An 18,418-nucleotide genomic window follows, 5' to 3' on the forward strand; every position below is an offset into this window, starting at 1 on the left:
GACAGAAAATAGTGCTGCTATCTAGTTCTCTTGCAAATGGATAACATTCTTGAAAAACTGCTGTCAAAATAGTACTCTAGATAGGTGCATACTCGTGAGCTTATGTCACTGCTTTACAACAAAGGATACAAAGAGAACAAAGAAAATTTGAGAATAGAAGTAAAATAGAAAGTTGCATACTCTATCTGAATCACGAAAGAAAGAAAAAAAAACACTATATAACCAATAGTGAGTGGAAAAGAATGAGGAGGGGGGGGGAGAGGAAACTGTAATAGACATTTTAAACGACATTTAAGCATTTCCCTTTTATTCTTCTAAAATTGTTTAACAGTCTGCAAACAGCTTAACCACTTTAAAGGACCAGTCAACACAGTACATTTGCATAATCAACAAATGCAAGATAACAAGACAATTCAATAGCACTTAGTCTGAACTTCAAATCAGTTGTAGATTTTTTTTCTGACATTTTTCAAAGTTATGTCTATTTCCATTCCCCCTGTACCATGTGACATGTGACAAAATCCAATCACAAATGCATACACGTACCATGTGACCGCCATCAGCCAATCACAAATGCATACACGCTTATGCTGTAAATTCTTGCACATGCTCAGTAGGAAAAAAGTATAAAAAACACTGTGCACATTTTGTTAATGGAAGTAAATTGAAAAGTTGTTTAAAGGGGCAGTCTACACCAGAATTTTTATTGTTTTAAAAGATAGATAATCCCTTTATTACCCATTTCCCAGTTTTGCATAACCAACACAGTTATAATAATATACTTTTAACCTCTGTGATTATCTTGTATCTAAGCCTCTGCAAACTGCCCCTTTTTCAGTTCTTTTGACAGACTTGCAGTCTAGCCAATCAGTGCCTGCTCCCAGATAACTTCTCGTGCACGAGCACAGTGTTATCTATATGAAATACGTGAACTAACACCCTCTAGTGGTGAAAAACTGTTAAAATGCAATCTGAAAGAGGTGGGCTTCAAGGTCTAAGAAATTAGCATATGAACCTCCTAGGTTAAGCTTTCAACTAAGAATACCAAGAGAACAAAGCAAAATTGGTGATAAAAGTAAATTGGAAAATTGTTCAAAATTACATGCTCTATCTGAATCATGAAAGTTTATTTTGGCCTAGACTGTCCCTTTAAAATTGCATTCTCTATCTGAATCATGAAAGTTTAATTTTGACTCGAGTGCCCCTTTAATTTACAATTTTGGTGGTATTATAATTTTTTTCCCATTTAGAGATAGATCAAATTTTTCTATTATTTTTTTTATTAATTTATTAAACAAGTGGGCTAATCTGGAAATTTTAGGAGACTTCTAGACTTTTAGTATTAAAGATCTTGCAGCTGCTATAATAAGATTTAACAACCTAGTATTATCTCTATATTTTTGTCCTTCATATAGAAAGATTATATGTTTAGCAATAAAGTGCACTCAAACACTAGATCTTTTTTTTTTTAAAGCGATAGAAAGGTAAAAAAAAAATATGTGCACGGCTACAATTAAATTTGATACACAAGCATTTTAGAATATACTTCCATTGCTGTTTTTCAGCGGCATATGCACATATCCTGTGAGGGGCTGTGCACAAATATTCACACACCATACCTTATCAGAGAGCCAGCAGTGGCTTGTACGACACAATAGTCCCTCACAGGATATGTATGAATGCCGCTGTAATAACTTTTACTTGAAGTATTTTTGATAATGAAAGTATATTGCAAAAATACTTCTTTTTCAAATTTAATGTGGCTCCATAGTATTACTTTACCTATGTGTTTAAACACAGATTTGCAGGGTTGATAGTGATAATATTCTTGGCAGTACACAATTTATAATCAAGTATCCGTTCTTCACTTACTAATAAGGACAATTCTCATAACTTTGTTGGTTTACAGGGGCAAACCTCCACTAACATGAACTTAACAAGAAAGTTTTCTCAAGGACAGGAAAATAAGGTTTTCAATAAATAACAATACATTTTAAAATGGCCATTTGTGATGCTACAGAGAAAAATCACCTTTTAGATGTTACATATGCATGCTATATATTTTTTATTTTGTTTCCCATATCCAATTTAAATCAACAAAATTAGTCATGTATTGTGTGTATATGTATATATATATATATATATATATATATAGAGAGAGAGAGAGAGAGAGAGAGAGAGAGAGAGAGAGAGAGAGAGAGAGAGAGAGAGAAAGAAAAAGGGGGAAAAAGAAAAAGAAAGAAGAGAGAGAGAAAGAAAGAAAGAAGAGAGAGAGAGAAAGAAAGAAGAGAGAGAGAGAAAGAAAGAAGAGAGATAGAAAGAAAGAAGAGAGATAGAAAGAAAGAAGAGAGATAGAAAGAAAGAAAGAAGAGAGATAGGAAGAAAGAAAGAAGAGAGATAGGAAGAAAGAAAGAAGAGAGATGGAAAGAAAGAAAGAAGAGAGATAGGAAGAAAGAAAGAAGAGAGATAGGAAGAAAGAAAGAAGAGAGATAGGAAGAAAGAAAGAAGAGAGATAGGAAGAAAGAAAGAGAGATAGGAAGAAAGAAAGAGAGATAGGAAGAAAGAAAGAGAGATAGGAAGAAAGAAAGAAGAGAGATAGAAAGAAAAAGAGAGAGAGAAAAAGATAAAGAAAGAAAAAGAGAGAAAGATAGAAAAGGAGAGAGATAGAAAGAAAAAAAGAGAGAAAGATAGAAAAAGAGAGAAAGATAGAAAAAGAGAGAAAGATAGAAAAAGAGAGAAAGATAGAAAAAGAGAGAAAGATAGAAAAAGAGAGAAAGATAGAAAAAGAGAGAAAGATAGAAAAAGAGAGAAAGATAGAAAAAGAGAGAAAGATAGAAAAAGAGAGAAAGATAGAAAAAGAGAAGAGAGAGAAAGAGAACAAGAGAGAAACATAGACAGATAGTATAAGAGAGAGAGAGATAGAAAGAATAAGAGATATTGAAAGAAAAGGAGAGACATAGAAAGAAAGAGAGAGAAAAAGATAGAAAAAGAGAGATAGAAAGAGAGAGATAAACGGATAGAAAGAAAAAGATAGAAAAAAAGAGAGATAGAAAGAAAAAGAGAGATTTATATAGATAGAAAGAAAGAAAAAGTGAGAGAGAGAAGGAAAAATAATGAATAAGAGATAGATATATCTTGAAATTTCCACTAGTCCTGATTGAGTAAGAAGTTGTAGTGGACGAGAAAAAAAATAGAAGTTATTTCTATCTTTGACATTGAGTGTACTAGTAAATTATGTCCTCTGGGCTAGTAATTTTATAAACCCTGACTAGAATGCATATGTGCGTATGCTGTCTACTTTTGCACATGCTCAGTAGTAGCTGGAGCCTCAGAAAGTGTGCATATAAAAATATTGTGTACGTTTTGATAATAGTAGTATATTGGAATTTTTTGTTTGTTTTTATTGTATGCTCTATCTGATTCATGAAACTTTAATTTGATTACAAAACAATTGCAGTAAAAAGGATGTTTATTTGTTTTAAAGACATTTAGACCTGCCTGAAATGTCCTTCTTTAACAACAAAAATGTCTTGTAATTTCAAGTTGTTTACTGTTCCTTTTTAAACATTTTTTTTTCTTATCATAACACTGGTAAACCTTGCACTGAGGAAAGCCACTATGTCATCTTGCTACGATGTTTTCAGAATCAGTGCACAGTGTTCTTAGCAGCTTGTAAATGGCAAAAAATTGTTATGTTAGTGTAGGCAGTAGCTATTGATCCGCTGAATATTAAAGTGAAAGTAAACTCTAGCGTTGTACAAACGCTAGGATTTACTATTGAAACAAGTAAAGGGCACTTTCATTCATGAAGTATAAGATACTTCATGTAGAAAGCTCCTTTATTTGATTCAATCGATCACCGCTCTTAGCTCCTACAGCAGAGCACGGCTAAAAACATTTTTGGCTAAGAGGTGACGTTTTCACCTCTTAGCCAATAGCAATGCGGTAAATCCGGCTCCCATGGGCGCCAAGCCGGATTTACCGCACTGCTATTGGCTAAGAGGTGAAAACGTCACCTCTTAGCCAAAAAATTTTTTAGCCGTGCGCTGCTGTAGCAGCTAAAAACGGCGATCGATTGAATCAAATAAAGGAGCTTTCTACATGAAGTATCTTATACTTCATGAATGAAAGTGCCCTTTGTTTCAATAGTAAATCCTAGCGTTTGTACAACGCTAGGGTTTACTTTCACTTTAACTTAACAAATAAAAAAGAGTAAAAAGCATTTCAAAGTACTTTATTTCTGTATATCATTTTATTAAAGGGACTTCATTAATTTAATTAAATATTAAAGGGACTTAATTGGTTTAATTAAAAATAAGTAGCACCCCGAAATTTGTTATTGAAATAAAATAAAAATCGAAAACATATTTACTATAATCTAAAGTATAAAATCATTAAAGGGACATGAAACCCAAATTTTTTCTTTCATGATTCAGATAGAGAATACAATTTTAAACAACTTTCCAATTTACTTCTATTATTTAATTTGCTTCCATTATTTAATTTGCTTCCTTTACTTGTTATCCTTTGCTGAAAGGTTTATCTAAGTAAGCTCAGGAGCAACAAATGATACCAAGAGAATGAAACAAATTAGATAATAGAAGTAAATTAGAAAGTTGTTTAAAATTGTATTCTCTATCTGAATCATGAAAGAAAAAATGTGGGTTTCATGTCCCTTTAATAAAACAATTTTAAATACTTTCAAAACCTTTATTTTGTATATTGTCTTTATTTTCTCCTGATTTTTCTTTTTTCTTCAATTTAATACCTAATTGCTGAATCTAGTAAATAGTTACATGCTCTTGTTTGTTATAGCGTGTCATTTGAAGTCTAGAAACCCTTTGATGCTGCATGTTAAATCCCCGTAAAGGGGGAAACTGCAGCTAATCCAATCAGCAGTGCTATTCACACGACTCGGCTATGGGACTAGTGCTGCTGATTGGATCAGCAGCAGTTTTGGTTTAGGACCAGCAGTGCACTTTAATACATAGCTTTAAATGGTTGTAAGTCTTAAAATGACATTCTCTGAGTACGTATTGTGTCATTTTTTGACTATGATGGGCCTTTAAAGGGATAGTAAACCCATATATTTGTTTTCATGATTCCGATAGTGCATGCAATTTTAAGTAACTATCTAATTTACACCTATTAATTTTTATTTGTTCTCTTGATATCTTTATTTTAAAAAGCAGGAATGAAAGCTTTGGAGCCGGCCTATTTTTGGTTCAGTTCCCTGGATAGGGCTTGCTGAGTGGTGACTACATTTAGCCATCCAATCAGCAAGAGCCACCCAGGTTCTTAACCTAAAATGGGCCGACTCCAAAGCGTTTATTCCTGCTTTATCAAATAAAGATACCAAGAGAATGAAGAAAAATTGATAATAGGAGTAAATTAGAAAGTTGCTTCAAATGGCATGCTCTATCTGAATCAAGAAAGGAAAAAATGTGGGTTTAGTATCCCTTTAAGTTAAGTTTTTCTAATTTTGTAAACCAACATTAATTTCAAAAGTTGAGGGCATATTTTTTAACAAAAGTAGAAGTTTCTTGTGATGTACTTTGTCTTTAGGTTAAAGCCACAGCGTTCATACTTGTTTTGTTTTTCTTAACAGATATTTACATATTTTGTTCTAATTGTCCATGTTTTTTTATTTCTTTTCTTTTTTTTGTAGCAGTTTTTTCCCTCTCTTATCAGGTTCATAAAGGGTATTAATGTTAATTGTATGTGCATAGTATGTCAGTTTCAAAAAGAGTTAAATGGAATCAAACTAGTTTGTTTTGATATTAATAGTTAGTGTTAACATGGAAATTTAGTTCCGATGTAAACACTTTTAGTAAAAATCATCGTTGATGCAATCATGTGATTTCAAGGATCATGAGGGACTGTCTATGCCGCTAAGCATGCCCCCCAGGCCGATTCTTGACATCTTCAAAGGGGGAAGCTGCAGGACACCGTATAAGGTAGGACGTTGCATGACGTCCTATCAACATTAAGCACTGTTAAGGACGGCACGGAACGTCCTGACGGTGTAAAGTGGTTAAAGAGTTACACCAATATTTGTTTATCTTGTATATTATTTTATCTCAGTGGCACACAAATATTTATTAATTTAAAAAAAATATGTGTGTGTGTGTGTGTATATATATATATATATATATATATATATATGTTCTGCTTAAAAAACAACATGAAAATATCTATTGGGAACTAGCTAGAAAAGAATTATCTAATTTATGAAACCCTTTTTTTAATCAATCTGGTTTATTTAAAGGGATACTAAACACAAATGTTTTTCTTTTATAATTCATATAGAGCATGCAATTTTAAGCAACTTTCTAATTAACTCCTATTATCCATTTTCTTCTCTTGGTGTCTTTATTTGAAACAGCAGGAATGAAAGCTTAGCAGACGGCCCATTTTTGGTTCAGTACTCAGGTACCCAGGCGCTGAACTTAAAATGGGCCAGCTCCTAAGCTTTCAAATTGCATTCTCTATCAGATTCATGAAAAAAAATAATTTGGGTTTAGTATCCTTTTTAACATTTTTTTTAAAGAATAGAAAGTACACAGTTTTATCTCATTAATGAATGAATTAACATTTAATAATATTATTTACCAATTATCATTTAATTTTTATTAATGTTCTTATCATTTGCCTCTTTTCACATACATGCTGTGGATGTATTGAGATTCTTTATCACATCATTGTTTTGGGTTTGTTGTTATATGTGTTTTTTACTTGTGGTTTTAGTTTTTGTTTTTACAGTTGATTCACCCTCATTAACTTTATAGGTAACTGTTTAGCATATTTATATTTGAACTCAGGTAGTTACGGTATTGGTATTATCATTTTAATTATAACCCATATTGCAGTAGGGGTGGGGGGCTGCTCCTTTCAGAAATGCTGTGCCTTGCTGATATCAAATACATTGTAGATGCAGTTAACCCAGCAGCTAGCTAGCTAGCAGAGGGGACTGCAGTTTTAGCCTTTTTGGCAGCCGTGGGGTTAACTGCATCTGCTATGTATTTGAGCCGTTTCTCAAAGAGCAGGAGATTGTGTGGGAGGTTCCATAATGATTACATACCCTAAGTTTCAGACTGCAGACGTCCCTAGGGGGAAATATAAGTAAGTGGCTTTCCCTCCTCTTCACATATTCTGCATGGACTCTGCTTTTAGACTTTTATAGATTGATCGGTTGCTACTGAGATCGCAAACAGAATGTGAAAGTAAAACAGCCATTTTACAAATGTGTGCTAAAAGCAACCACTAGATGGAGCTGGTTTGCGTACTCTCGCGGTTTTTAAATCGTGGCGATTAATTGCGGTTTTAAATCGCATATGCGATTAATTTTGCAGCCCCAGTTAAAACAACATTATCTATCTCTATCTCAATTATGAACATTTAATTTTGACTTTAATGTCCCTTTAACTTTTAATTCTTTTATTTTGTCACATTGCAGAAAGAAGACACGGTTCCTCCAGCAAGCTCCCCTTGACACCGCCATCCTCGTCAGCATATTCCCACTATCCCGCTCTATCAAAAAACAAAACAAGCGGTAATAGCAGCACGCGTACGTCCAGTGGAAGTAGTGCCTCGACAAACCCCAAGCTGATGAAATCTCCCAAAGATAAACTGCCGATAGGTGGAAACAGGTCAATACATCCTGTGCAGCTTAACAAGCCTCTCCAAGATAAAATGTAAGTTATTTATATTTACTCTTTATTTGTGTATAAGTGCCATTTGCTTTGAGTAGACATTTGTGATGGGCAATTGCAAGAAACAAGTATAATTTTTTTACACATTTTTGTGTTTTCTTTTTTGGTTTTACTCTGATTTAACAAGTGTTATCCCTGATTCATCTTTTGGGAGAAAAATTAGATACCAATAGTAATTTTTGTTTTCACTCTTTGCTGTACAGACCGTGAAAAATGCTTTTAGAAATCCAAATACGTTTATTGCACTTTTTATTTAATTTGGTCAATGACGCGTTTTGCAGCTGTATTTGTGTTGCCCTGGCTTATGTCTTCATGTTGTACCATGCACTACTTTGCTTTACTGGAGTTGTGGAACGCTGGATATGTCAACTCCCAGACATATATATTCGAATACTACCTCCTACCGATGAATACCAGGCCTTGGACACTTCCAGCTAAAATTTACCGGGTCTTGATGTCACTGGATTTGAGAACCACTGCTCTACAGTACTGCATGCCTAAAACAGCTTAAAAGTTCTCCAGCACTTTGCTGAAGAACACCATGTAGTCAAATAACCCAAATGGTACACCATGCCCTCAACCTCATCACATACTTGCACTTCTGATTGGCCCTCCACACTCCTCCCAGGCCGGTGACTTTGGGATCTGCTGTTGCAGGAACTCTCAGCTAGAAGTGGTCATCTTGTGTCTTTCAACAGCTGGAACATCTTTGGAACCACTAATGGTGATTACCCTAGAGGCAGAGGGATGTATCACGTTGTTTGTTGTGATCTATTGAGAGATGTTGCAGAGAAGGGCCTGTATAGAAGCCCTGAAGGGGTTATATTTCTTTCTGCTCTAGCAGTAAACAACACAAATGGCTTGACCAGTGTGGCCATGTATTTGCAACACATATTTGTACTCCAGCAGTGGATCTTTTTGAATCTTGCTATATCTTTATTTAACCACACATTTGGGGATAACACATAAATAAAGTTTTATCTGGAGTGACAGTAGACTTCCGCTTCTGAGCTGGATGTGTCTGGCAAGCAAATGAAGAGACCCATTTATGCGCAATTGCCATTGGTTTGACCCAGATCAGAAAATGTTCTCTCTTCAGTTTTAAAGAGAATGTTTCAAATTGTGTTACAGTGTTTGTTTGTTTGTTTTATGTCTGAGTTGTCCCTATCTGAGTCCCAGGACTCAGTTGTACAGAGTTAAGCAGTTATTCTTGATTACATTTAAACAAAGTTTCGTAGACCTGAAACAAAAAATTAAAATTTCATTTTTAAAGATACTTTTGCTTCTATTACAAAAATATTATTGTTGTAGAGCATACCTAGGTATGCTCAGGAGCAGTCATCTCTTTGGAGCACTATGTGTTGCCAGTGTTGCAGCATTGTTACAATGTTATACATTGTTGCTAAAGCCGCTGCCACCTATTGCTCAAAGGTGTATACAATTGTTACTTTAATACTGTCATATAATGCTTCTGACACGTGCACTGCCCTCAGCCCTGCAGATGCCATCACACAATAGTGTTTCAAGCATGTGCTAGCTTCTGAGCCTACCAAGGTATGCTTTTCAACAAAGGAAGCCAATTTAGCAAATTTGATAATACAAACCAATTGGAATTTTTTTTTTCAAATTGATTGATCTATCTGGATCGTTACATTTTGAGCTGCCTGTGCAATAATGAAATGCTCTAACTGTAGTTAACCCCTGCAGCCTGGTTTAAGTCAGCTCCAGAGCAGCAATGCAGTACTTGGTGTGTAACCACCAATCAGCAGCTCCCAAAAGTGCACTGCTGCCTCTGAGCCTAGATATGCTTTTTAACAAAAGGATAACCAAAGAACAAAGAAAATTTGATAGTATATGTAAATTTAAAAGTTTCTTAAGATGGCATGCTCTATCCAAACAGAAAAGTTTAATTTAGACTTTCATGTCCCTTTTAACCTTTTGTGATGAAAAAAAAATTAACATGTTTAGCTGCTGTGTCCCTTTAAGTCTGTGGGCCCTTCCACAAAACAATTTTAGTGCCCCCTGGTTAAAAATGCTTTTTAAACACAAGTCTTTAAAGGGGCAGTAAACTTACATACTTTTATACTTATATATAACATTAACTTACCAGCACATTTATACTTTCAATTATTTCAGAGAAATTGTATGTAAAAACCTAATTTTACCAGAACGCCGCTCCTTGTTCTTCTGAGTGGGTCTAGTTTTTACACAGCGCATTGCGGCAACACTGTCTAGTCACAGTGTACACGGTCGCGCCATTAAAATGAATGTAGCTCGCTCCCGCTCTGGTCTAGTAGCGGGAGCAAGCTACATTCATTTTAATGGCGCGGCTGGGCACACTGTGTCTAGACAGTGTTGCCGCGATGCGCTGTGTAAAAACCAGACCTGCTCAGTCTATTCTAACTTTATTCTCCTGATATCCTTTGTTGAAAATTATACCTAGGTAGGTTCAGGAGCGGCAACACACTACTGGCAGCTAGCTAGTTTTCAATCGCCAAACCCACTTCCTGTCCTCCAACTCATTGCTCGACCCCCTGCAATCTGGCTTCCGTCCCCAACACTCAACTGAGACTGCCCTCACAAAACAATGGCTACTACTCTATACTCATCTTACTTGACCTCTCTGTTGCCTTTGACACTGTTGACCATCCCCTCCTCCTACGGACTCTCAGCTCTCTTGGGCTCTGTGACACTGCCCTCTCCTGGATTCACTCTTATCTCTCTAACAGATCTTTCTCCGTCTCTTTTACTGGTTACTCCTCCTCTCTATTGCCCCTGTCTGTTGGAGTACCTCAAGGCTCTGTCCTGGGTCCTCTTCTCTGTTTACACTTTGTCACTGGGTAAACTTATCAACAGATATGGCTTCAACTTTCACCTCTATGCTGTTGATACCCAGATCTACCTATCCACCCCTGCACACTCCCCTTGTGTCAATTCTCACATCAGCAACTGCTTATCTGGCATTTCCTCCTGGATGGCCTCTCACCACCTAAAAATAAAAATTTCCAAGACCCAACTACTTGTAATCCCCCCCCCCCCCAACTCTACTCCAGTCTCTAATTTTTCTATCACTGTTGGCGGCACCACTATCTCCCCATCACCCCAAGTCTGCTGCCTTGGAGTCGCACTTGACTCAAATCTGTCCTTCATTCCCCACATCCAATTGCTGTCTTCATCCTGCCACAACAACCTACACAATATCTCCAAAATTTGTCAGTTTCTGAGTGCTGAAACTACTAAACTGCTAATCCACTCCCTGGTAATTTCCCGACTTGACTACTGTAATATAGCCTACTAACTGGCCTCCCTCTCTCCCACCTCTCCCCGCTTCAATCCATCCTAAATGCCTCTGCCAGGCTTATCCACCTCTCCCGACGCTCTGTTTCTGCTGCACCTCTCTGTGAGTCCCTTTACTGGCTTCCCATTCACAGCAAAGTTAAATTCAAAATTCTCACCAATACTTCCCCACCCTACCTGTCCTCACTCATCAACAAATATACTCTGGCCCGCCTCCTAAGATCCAACAATGACCTGCTCCTTGTATCTTCTACCATCACCTCCTCCCATGCTATGCTAAACTACAGGACTTCTCCTGTGCGGCACCAACCCTCAGGAACGCACCTCCTCAAGCTTTCAGACTTTCCCCTAACCTGTCCTCCTTTAAAAGTTCCCTAAAGACCTTTTTGTTCAGGGAAGGTTATCACCCGACTCAGTAACAAATTAATTTCACTTACCTAATAGTTACCCTCATCTATCTCCTCACTAATATCATTCTCACCCTTGCAGTCCCCACCTCCTGTTTCCCATCCTCCTACCCATCTAGATTGTAAGTTCCCACGGGAATAGGGCCCTCAATTCCCCCTGTATTTGTCTGTAAAATGTTGTCTTTTATTGTATTGTTTCTCCATTGTACATTTATCCTTGTACCTATGGGCAGCGCTGCGGAATCTGTTGGCGCTTTATAAATGAAGAATAATAATAATAATGGAAGTAAATTGGAAAGTTGTTTAAAATTGCCTGCTCTATCTGAATAATGAAAGAAAAAAAATGGGCTTCATGTCCTTTTAAGCTGCCTAGAAAAGAGAGATGTTTTATCAACCCAGGCTTATTGTCTCACACATATTTCCTCTATAATATTACGTTTAAATCTGATGGAACTCCTCTATTTTTGGGTCCCCTTCTAAGAATAAGTTGGATGAGTAAAGAGATCTGTAAAAGGTTTATGTTGTGAAATGTTTTATTCTCAGCACCAGGAATACTGAGCGGTAATCACAGGATTTATACTGTTAGCATTATATTAGCATAGTGTACAAAACCTCTGTATCTTACAAACACTAGAAAAAATGAGCGTCGCTATGCGAGCTGGCATCTAAAAATGTACATTCCTATTTAAAGGGACAATGTACTATAAAAACATAATTTATGCTTACCTGATAAATTTATTTCTCTTGTAGTGTATCCAGTCCACGGATCATCCATTACTTATGGGATATTAACTCCTCCCCAACAGGAAGTGCAAGAGGATTCACCCAGCAGAGCTGCTATATAGCTCCTCCCCTAACTGCCATTACCAGTCATTCGACCGAAAACATGCAGAGAAAGGAAAACCATAGGGTGCAGTGGTGACTGTAGTTTAAAGGAAAAATTACCTGCCTTAAAGTGACAGGGCGGGCCGTGGACTGGATACACTACAAGAGAAATAAATTTATCAGGTAAGCATAAATTATGTTTTCTCTTGTTAAGTGTATCCAGTCCACGGATCATCCATTACTTATGGGATACCAATACCAAAGCTAAAGTACACGGATGACGGGAGGGACAGGCAGGCTCTTTATACGGAAGGAACCACTGCCTGAAGAACCTTTCTCCCAAAAACAGCCTCCGAAGAAGCAAAAGTGTCAAATTTGTAAAATTTGGAAAAAGTATGAAGAGAAGACCAAGTTGCAGCCTTGCAAATCTGTTCAACAGAAGCCTCATTCTTAAAGGCCCAAGTGGAAGCCACAGCTCTAGTAGAATGTGCTGTAATTCTTTCAGGAGGCTGCTGTCCAGCAGTCTCATAGGCTAACCGTATTATGCTACGAAGCCAAAAGGAGAGAGAGGTAGCCGAAGCTTTTTGACCTCTCCTCTGACCAGAATAAACGACAAACAGGGAAGACGTTTGTCGAAAATCCTTAGTTGCCTGTAGTTAAAATTTCAGGGCACGGACTACATCTAGATTGTGTAGCAGACGTTCCTTTTTCGAAGAAGGATTAGGACACAAAGATGGAACCACAATCTCTTGATTGATATTCCTGTTAGTGACCACCTTAGGTAGGAACCCAGGTTTAGTACGCAGAACTACCTTGTCTGAATGAAAAATCAGATAAGGAGAATCACAATGTAAGGCAGATAACTCAGAGACTCTTCGAGCCGAGGAAATCGCCATTAAAAACAGAACTTTCCAAGATAACAACTTGATATCAATGGAATGAAGGGGTTCAAACGGAACCCCCTGTAAAACATTAAGAACTAAGTTCAAACTCCATGGTGGAGCAACAGTTTTAAACACAGGCTTGATCCTAGCTAAAGCCTGACAAAAAGCTTGAACATCCGGAACTTCTGACAGACGTTTGTGTAAAAGAATGGACAGAGCTGAAATCTGTCCCTTTAAGGAACTAGCGGATAAACCCTTTTCTAAACCTTCTTGTAGAAAAGACAATATCCTCGGAATCCTAACCTTACTCCATGAGTAACTCTTGGATTCGCACCAATATAAGTATTTGCGCCATATCTTATGGTAAATCTTTCTGGTAACAGGCTTCCTAGCCTGTATTAAGGTATCAATAACTGACTCAGAAAAACCACGTTTTGATAAAATCAAGCGTTCAATTTCCAAGCAGTCAGCTTCAGAGAAATTAGATTTTGATGTTTGAAGGGACCCTGGATCAGAAGGTCCTGTTTCAGAGGTAGCGACCAAGGTGGACAGGATGACATGTCCACTAGATCTGCATACCAAGTCCTGCGTGGCCATGCAGGCGCTATTAGAATCACTGATGCTCTCTCCTGTTTGATTCTGGCAATCAATCGAGGAAGCATCGGGAAGGGTGGAAACACATAAGCCATCCCGAAGGTCCAAGGTGCTGTCAAAGCATCTATCAGAACCGCTCCCGGATCCCTGGATCTGGACCCGTAACGAGGAAGCTTGGCGTTCTGTCGAGACGCCATGAGATCTATCTCTGGTTTGCCCCAACGTCGAAGTATTTGGGCAAAGACCTCCGGATGAAGTTCCCACTCCCCCGGATGAAAATTCTGACGACTTAAGAAATCCGCCTCCCAGTTCTCCACTCCCGGGATGTGGATTGCTGACAGGTGGCAAGAGTGAGACTCTGCCCAGCGAATTATCTTTGATACTTCCATCATTGCTAGGGAGCTTCTTGTCCCTCCCTGATGGTTGATGTAAGCTACAGTCGTGATGTTGTCCGACTGAAACCTGATGAACCCCCGAGTTGTTAACTGGGGCCAAGCCAGAAGGGCATTGAGAACTGCTCTCAATTCCAGAATGTTTATTGGTAGGAGACTCTCCTCCTGATTCCATTGTCCCTGAGCCTTCAGAGAATTCCAGACAGCACCCCAACCTAGTAGGCTGGCGTCTGTTGTTACAATTGTCCAGTCCGGCCTGCTGAATGGCATCCCCCTGGACAGATGTGGCCGAGAAAGCCACCATAGAAGAGAATTTCTGGTCTCTTGATCCAGATTCAGAGTAGGGGACAAGTCTGAGTAATCCCCATTCCACTGACTTAGCATGCACAATTGCAGCGGTCTGAGATGTAGGCGTGCAAAGGGTACTATGTCCATTGCTGCTACCATTAAGCCGATCACCTCCATGCATTGAGCTACTGACGGGTGTTGAATGGAATGAAGGACACGGCATGCATTTTGAAGCTTTGTTAACCTGTCTTCTGTCAGGTAAATCTTCATTTCTACAGAATCTATGAGAGTCCCCAAGAAGGGAACTCTTGTGAGTGGAAAGAGAGAACTCTTCTTTTCGTTCACCTTCCATCCATGCGACCTTAGAAATGCCAGTACTAACTCTGTATGAGACTTGGCAGTTTGAAAGCTTGAAGCTTGTATCAGAATGTCGTCTAGGTACGGAGCTACCGCAATTCCTCGCGGTCTTAGTACCGCCAGAAGAGCACCCAGAACCTTTGTGAAGATTCTCGGAGCCGTAGCCAATCCGAATGGAAGAGCTACAAACTGGTAATGCCTGTCTAGAAAGGCAAACCTTAGATACCGGTAATGATCTTTGTGAATCGGTATGTGAAGGTAAGCATCCTTTAAATCCACTGTGGTCATGTACTGACCCTTTTGGATCATGGGTAAAATTGTCCGAATAGTTTCCATTTTGAACGATGGAACTCTTAGGAATTTGTTTAGGATCTTTAAATCCAAGATTGGCCTGAAAGTTCCCTCTTTTTTTGTGAACCACAAACAGATTTGAGTAAAACCCTTGTCCTTGTTCCGACCGCGGAACCGGATGGATCACTCCCATTAATAAAAGATCTTGTACGCAGCGTAGAAACGCCTCTTTCTTTATTTGGTTTGTTGACAACCTTGACAGATGAAATCTCCCTCTTGGGGGAGAGAATTTGAAGTCTAGAAGGTATCCCTGAGATATGATCTCTAACGCCCAGGGATCCTGGACATCTCTTGCCCAAGCCTGGGTGAAGAGAGAAAGTCTGCCCCCCACTAGATCCGTTCCCGGATCGGGGGCCCTCGATTCATGCTGTCTTAGGGGCAACAGCAGGTTTCCTGGCCTGCTTGCCCTTGTTCCAGGACTGGTTAGGTCTCCAGCCTTGTCTGTAGCGAGCAACAGCTCCTTCCTGTTTTGGTGCAGAGGAAGTTGATGCTGCTCCTGCTTTGAAATTACGAAAGGAACGAAAATTAGACTGTCTAGCCTTAGGTTTGGCTCTGTCTTGAGGCAGGGCATGGCCTTTACCTCCTGTAATGTCAGCGATAATTTCTTTCAACCCGGGCCCGAATAAGGTCTGCCCTTTGAAAGGTATATTAAGCAATTTAGATTTAGAAGTAACGTCAGCTGACCAGGATTTTAGCCACAGTGCTCTGCGTGCCTGAATGGCGAATCCGGAATTCTTAGCCGTAAGTTTAGTTAAATGTACTACGGCATCTGAAATAAATGAGTTAGCTAACTTAAGGGCTTTAAGCTTGTGTGTAATCTCATCTAATGGAGCTGATTCAAGTGTCTCTTCCAGAGACTCAAACCAAAATGCTGCTGCAGCCGTGACAGGCGCAATGCATGCAAGAGGTTGCAATATAAAACCTTGTTGAACAAACATTTTCTTAAGGTAACCCTCTAACTTTTTATCCATTGGATCTGAAAAGGCACAGCTATCCTCCACCGGGATAGTGGTACGCTTAGCTAAAGTAGAAACTGCTCCCTCCACCTTAGGGACCGTTTGCCATAAGTCCCGTGTGGTGGCGTCTATTGGAAACATCTTTCTAAATATCGGAGGGGGTGAGAACGGCACACCGGGTCTATCCCACTCCTTAGTAACAATTTCAGTAAGTCTCTTAGGTATAGGAAAAACGTCAGTACTCGCCGGTACCGCAAAATATTTATCCAACCTACACATTTTCTCTGGTATTGCAACTGTGTTACAATCATTCAGAGCCGCTAACACCTCCCCTAGTAATACACGGAGGTTTTCCAGCTTAAATTTAAAATATCTGAATCCAGTTTGTTTGGATCAGAACCGTCACCCGCAGAATGAAGCTCTCCGTCCTCATGTTCTGCAAATTGTGACGCAGTGTCTGACATGGCCCTAATATTATCAGCGCACTCTGTTCTCACCCCAGAGTGATCACGCTTACCTCTTAGTTCTGGTAATTTAGCCAAAACTTCAGTCATAACAGTAGCCATATCCTGTAATGTGATTTGTAATGGCCGCCCAGATGTACTCGGCGCTACAATATCACGCACCTCCCGAGCGGGAGATGCAGGTACTGACACGTGAGGCGAGTTAGTCGGCATAACTCTCCCCTCGTTGTTTGGTGAAATATGTTCAATTTGTACAGATTGACTTTTATTTAAAGTAGCATCAATACAGTTAGTACATAAATTTCTATTGGGCTCCACTTTGGCTTTAGCACATATAGCACAGATATCTTCCTCTGAATCAGACATGTTTAACACACTAGCAAATAAACTAGCAACTTGGAAATACTTTTCAAGTAATTTACTATAATATGAAAACGTACTGTGCCTATAAGAAGCACAGAAAAAGTTATGACAGTTGAAAATTAATAAACTGAAAAGTTATAGCATCAAATCTTTGTAAAAAACACAATTTTAGGATTGCTCCCATTAGCAAAGGATAACTAACCCTGATAGCAGAAAAAAAAAAAAAAATACAGAAATAAACGTTTTTTTATCACAGTCAACTACAATCTCACAGCTCTGCTGTGAGTGATTACCTCCCTCAAAACAAGTTTTGAAGACCCCTGAGTTCTGTAGAGATGAACCGGATCATGCAGGGAAGACAATAAACTTCTGACTGAATTTTTTGATGCGTAGCAAAAGCGCCAAAAAAGGCCCCTCCCCCTCACACATAACAGTGAGAGAGATCAGTAAACTGTCATAAATTAAATAAAACGACTGCCAAGTGGAAAAAAATAGTGCCCAAAACATTTTTTCACCCAGTACCTCAGAAAATTAAACGATTTTACATGCCAGCAAAAAACGTTTAACATTAATAAATTGAGTGTTATTAAAAAGCCTGTTGCTAGTCCCTGCAAATTAGGCTAAAGTTTTATGCATACAGTATAATTCCAGTGAAGTGCCATTCCCCAGAATACTGAAGTGTAAAATATACATACATGACAGCCTGATACCAGTTGCTGCTACTGCATTTAAGGCTGAGTTTACATTATATCGGTATGGCAGAATTTTCTCATCAATTCCATTGTCAGAAAATAATAAGCTGCTACATACCTCTTTGCAGATTAATCTGCCCGCTGTCCCCTGATCTGAAGTTTACCTCTCCTCAGATGGCCGAGAAACAGCAATATGATCTTAAATACTCCGGCTAAAATCATAGAAAAACTCAGGTAGATTCTTCTTCAAATTCTACCAGAGAAGGAATAACACACTCCGGTGCTATTATAAAATAACAAACTTTTGATTGAAGGTATGAAACTAAGTATAATCACCACAGTCCTCTCACACATCCTATCTATTCGTTGGGTGCAAGAGAATGACTGGTAATGGCAGTTAGATGAGGAGCTATATAGCAGCTCTGCTGGGTGAATCCTCTTGCACTTCCTGTTGGGGAGGAGTTAATATCCCATAAGTAATGGATGATCCGTGGACTGGATACACTTAACAAGAGAAATGTTTGTGTTCCCAGTGATCTATTTTACCTACTGGAGTGTATTAAATTGTTCAGAAATAGCTTATTTATTTTTATTTTGTCATTTAAAATATCTGCTTTTGCCTGCTGAAACTGCCACATATGCTAAAAATGTCAGTATGGCAGTAATGGCTACAGAAAAGTTATGTAAACTAAATACTTAAGAAGAAATGTATCTCCCAGTGGGGTGGTGGTGGGAGAAAGAGAGACCAGCCTTTTTAAAGGGTGTCCATGAATCATTTCATTATTATATGCTGCTTGTCTGAGTATACTGTCACTTTAGGGTTGAAAAATCTGTTT

The 18,418-nt window shown here is 38.5% G+C and overlaps 1 protein-coding gene across 1 annotated transcript in view; it reads left to right on the forward strand.

Moving 5' to 3' along the window:
• ATXN7 (ataxin 7) overlaps positions 1-18,418 on the forward strand; it is a 358,110-nt gene that overhangs the window by 291,243 nt on the left and 48,449 nt on the right. Inside the window, exon 5 of the mRNA XM_053689391.1 lies at positions 7,457-7,694. Within this exon, the coding sequence (XP_053545366.1) occupies positions 7,457-7,694 (238 nt within the window). The remainder of the gene's footprint in view (positions 1-7,456; positions 7,695-18,418) is intronic.

The sequence above is a fragment of the Bombina bombina genome, chromosome 7 (assembly GCF_027579735.1).
Source record: "Bombina bombina isolate aBomBom1 chromosome 7, aBomBom1.pri, whole genome shotgun sequence".
NCBI classification, from domain to species: domain Eukaryota; kingdom Metazoa; phylum Chordata; class Amphibia; order Anura; family Bombinatoridae; genus Bombina; species Bombina bombina.